Consider the following 3,705-nt stretch of genomic DNA (forward strand, 5'->3'; position numbering starts at 1 on the left):
AGCTAGCGTTGTCCCAAATTACTGCTCCTAAAGAAATTGATCGCCATGCAGGTATTGGTCAGCTGTTGGAGCTTTTTTTGGCGCCAAAACAAAAAAAACATTTTGTCATGGCTGCGTATTCTGATCTACTGTTGGAGACGCTCTAAACAGCTAAGGACACAAGCCGTAATCGCAGTAAGCACAGGTTTGAACAAGATAACACAGACATAACTGAAAAACAGTTCACTGTTAGACAGCTATTTGGCATGGACTTTTAAGTTTTATACCATGACTTGCAGCTTTTGCAATGCTCTTTAGGATGGGAAGTTCACTATACATTGGGAGCGAAAATGAGTACACAAAGTACCAAATCTAGCTTCTTACATACATGTATGTACCAAGTGCTATTCTGTTACAAATTAGAAATACCAAGTACTCATGCATCGCAACAAACAGTCCTTATCGACTCTGGCGTCACCAACCTAGAAATCTAATATTAGGTTCAGGACCAAACCAATAATTGATTTTCGGTTGAAGTGGTAATATACACTCAATCTGCACAAGGTTTTAGTCAGTCTTTGACTCTTTAGATGATTGGGGAAGGTTATACAGAATTAGACCCGTCAACAATACCATACCACCTAAGATAAAAGAAGCGCTTAATTCCGCGCCTTGAGGGATGTAGGGCAAAGGAAGAGAAAGGATATAGATTGATATTGGCACTGCAATTGAAAACAAACAACATCAACGTGGTCATGAAGATACTCAAGCAGTTTGGTCTATACAGTGACAGTAGACCAAAAATGAACACAAATAGAGCAAGGGGAGAAAAGAGGAAGAAAATACCGGCGGAAGTTGCTGTAAGTGAAGCAACCACGGCAGACGACATCTTTACCAAATTAAGCAACGAGATGTTGAAAGCCATGTTTATGAATATAAATAGCAATGGTAGGAATGGAGCACCTCCACAATCTACAAAATAAGTATGGCAGCCTAATTAGCAATAAAGGTAAGCAGGTAACAGAAATTATAGATGGACAAGTATAAATACTATGAAACCCTTGTATATCTAACCGCAGGGTCAACCTAAATTTCGAAGACATGGAATCAATTTTCTCAAGTTTAATAGTTTACCATTCAAAGAGTTCCACATATCAAAAAGCAAAGGGAGCTACATAAGCCCCCAATCATAAAGTGGACAGTGCACTACAAGCATTCCAGTGCATTTGAGGTACATCATGATCTCTAAATCCATAATTTGATCAAAGCACTCAGCTCAGGGAAAAATTACATTACCAATTGGGCTCTCCCCAACATTTAAGAAGCACTCAGCACCACCATTTAAATGGCCAGAAAGCTCAGCAAGCTTAATCCCCCTCAAATTAGAAAGTAATGGGAGAAGAAGGAAGACAAAAAGAGCCTACAAATAATAAAGGAAGGTAAACATGATACATGACATGAATTAAGGTTTCCAAATATGGTAGTTCAGTTAAGCATAACAGCTAAATTAGGCTAACTAATTAATCACCTGAAACCCAGATCCAAATGAATTAACCACGAAGATGTCGGGCCGTTTCCCCTGCACAGATATTGGTTCTGCAATTATTTTTCTAACAAACAAGATGGACTCGCACACATAGAGAATGAAGTGTGAAAGCAAACCTTAAGACGTTTTGCACCATCAACGAAAACAGACTCCTGCAGTATAGAATTTATTTTTCTGACTGAAGTGTCACAAAACTATAAAGGAGTGTTATGTGATAATTTTAGTGGCTAAACCTTCAAAATGGATGCACCAGCTTGGAATGCCGATGAAATAACCATCAATAATGGCCAAATTAACTTGACTCCAGATAGAAGATGACCATCATTTGCTCCACTACAGTAACGGCATTGAGATGATTAATTATGGCAAAATACCTAGTGTACAAAATAGCGCAAGACCTTTTTCTCAGCAAACAAGTGTGCATGCATACGAAAGAGATAAGTGCATAGCTAGCAGATATTTCTCGAAACAACTTTGTTGTGGTACAATTAACAGTAAATGTACCAGGTATTTCGAAGGACATACCTCGCAACAGCAAGAATCACACCAGAAGTTACAAGCAAGCAACCAATGATTTGTCTCAGAGAGTAGGTCTTTCCCAAAAGCAACACAGAGAAGATAAGCTGCCACACCAGGAAAGACTGGAGAGAACATTCAGAAGACTATTATTTTGACAACAGAGTACAGAGTTAACAGGTTCCGACAGTAATAACCAAATGGAATTGCCAATTTTAGGACATCGAAAGTTGATTCAACCGTAAGATCACAGTTCCGAAATGCTTTAGTGTTGCACTATTCATAAGAATAAAAGATCACAGTATACAAAAGGAAATATCTGTAACCATTAATGATAGCAGAGATAAAAGGGCATGCAGGTAATATGTTTTTTTTCTAGAGAATGGTGCAGAGATATGTGGAAACGCTATCAAAGAATATGGCACAGCTGAAATTCAACAAAAACCTCATACCTGAGACAGTATTGGAATAGCAGGACCAGGCAGCATAGCTGAAAGTTTCACAGAAAACAATCAATTAGCACAAATATTGACAGGAAAGAAACAGTCTGAATTGCATATATATGCGCCACACTAACAGCATCCGATGACCAAAAGAAGATACAAAACATACCTCCCGCAGACATTCCGGCGGCCACCCCAAGAGCCTCCAGCAAGCCGATGACAGCGAACCGGATCTTTGGCAGTGCCAGCATGTCCCGCGTCACCACCCCCGCGCGGTACCTCACATAGAGTATTGAAAAGTACACGCCGACGTACCTGCAACGTTCAAATCGCACACACAAGAAGTAGGTAAGAGCCCAAAAACTGCTGCGCATTTCGTCGAACACCTCAGCCGTACAAAAAGCCTTACCCGAACGTGGTGAGCTGAGCGAGGAAGAAGGGGTAGGACTTGAGGGGCACCAGCGCGAGCTTATAGAGCACGCGGTTAGCGACAGCCAGCGCTACCACGGCCGCAGACGCGACCACGACCGCCGGCGAGGAGCTCATCGGCATGTATGTACGGCAAGCAAGAGCTCACTAAGCGAGGCGTGGAGGATGGCGATTTAGGCCATGCGGGGGCGGATACGGAACTTGGAACCGGAGTACCGTGGGGAGGACGGTGGTGATGGCGGCGGGCGGGCGGCCGGTTGCTTGCCTTGGCGTGAAAGTACGGGATTCTCTCGTCTTCTCTACGCCCCATGGATTGTCGGATTTTGCTACTACCTCCGTCTCAGTTTACAAGTCCTGTGCGTATATCTAAGTTGCCAATCTTATCACCGTAATATAAACTATATAACATAAAAATTATACCGTTTGAAAATAGAACATATGAAATTTATATTGATATATTTTTTGTAATATTTGGCTTGTATTATGTTGGTCAAATTGACGACCTAGGGGTACACGCACGCCTTGTAAACTGAGAGAGAGGGAGTAGTACACGCTTTGATATTTTCGATTTGATTCAGCGAGGGGCTCCACGTGTTCGTATTCGGTGACTTTACTCAGCACTAGTAATAATGTATTCCCTCAGTCCGGAAATACTTGTCGGAGAAATGAATGTATCTAGACATATTTTAGTTTTAGATACATCCATTTTTATGCATTTGTGCGACAAGTATTTCCGGACTGAGGGAGTACGATATTAGTTGCACGTTATATTAGGTAAGATATACTCCCTCC

The 3,705-nt window shown here is 41.5% G+C and overlaps 1 protein-coding gene across 2 annotated transcripts; it reads right to left on the reverse strand.

Moving 5' to 3' along the window:
• Positions 1-334: 334 nt before the first annotated feature.
• LOC109753774 (protein CLT2, chloroplastic) lies at positions 335-3,241 on the reverse strand. 2 transcript variants are annotated; one of them, XR_005756630.3, is made up of 10 exons: positions 2,894-3,241; positions 2,654-2,799; positions 2,494-2,531; positions 2,051-2,166; positions 1,759-1,858; positions 1,642-1,677; positions 1,508-1,558; positions 1,271-1,399; positions 826-951; positions 335-701 (listed from the first exon to the last, which is right to left on the reverse strand). XR_005756630.3 is itself a non-coding variant. In XM_020312699.4 (10 exons), exons 1-10 carry the CDS (start codon positions 3,034-3,036, stop codon positions 547-549), a joined length of 1,035 nt encoding a protein of 344 aa, XP_020168288.1. In that variant the 5' UTR covers positions 3,037-3,241; the 3' UTR covers positions 335-546. The 2 variants fall into 2 exon arrangements, 1 of the variants encoding a protein (XP_020168288.1); XM_020312699.4 differs by having other exon boundaries at positions 1,276-1,399.
• Positions 3,242-3,705: the final 464 nt, after the last annotated feature.

This window comes from Aegilops tauschii, chromosome 5, assembly GCF_002575655.3.
Source record: "Aegilops tauschii subsp. strangulata cultivar AL8/78 chromosome 5, Aet v6.0, whole genome shotgun sequence".
NCBI lineage: Eukaryota > Viridiplantae > Streptophyta > Magnoliopsida > Poales > Poaceae > Aegilops > Aegilops tauschii.

What these genes read in the sequence shown, in the direction of transcription:
- LOC109753774 (XM_020312699.4), bottom strand. Translation starts at nt 3,036, where the DNA reads ATGCCGATGAGCTCCTCGCCGGCGGTCGTGGTCGCGTCTGCGGCCGTG. An exon ending in CGCCGGAATGTCTGCGGGAG is followed by an intron (nt 2,532 to 2,653) that starts GTATGTTTTGTA and finishes TGAAACTTTCAG; the next exon opens with CTATGCTGCCTGGTCCTGCT. An exon ending in ACTTACAGCAACTTCCGCCG is followed by an intron (nt 702 to 825) that starts GTATTTTCTTCC and finishes TTTCAATTGCAG; the next exon opens with TGCCAATATCAATCTATATC.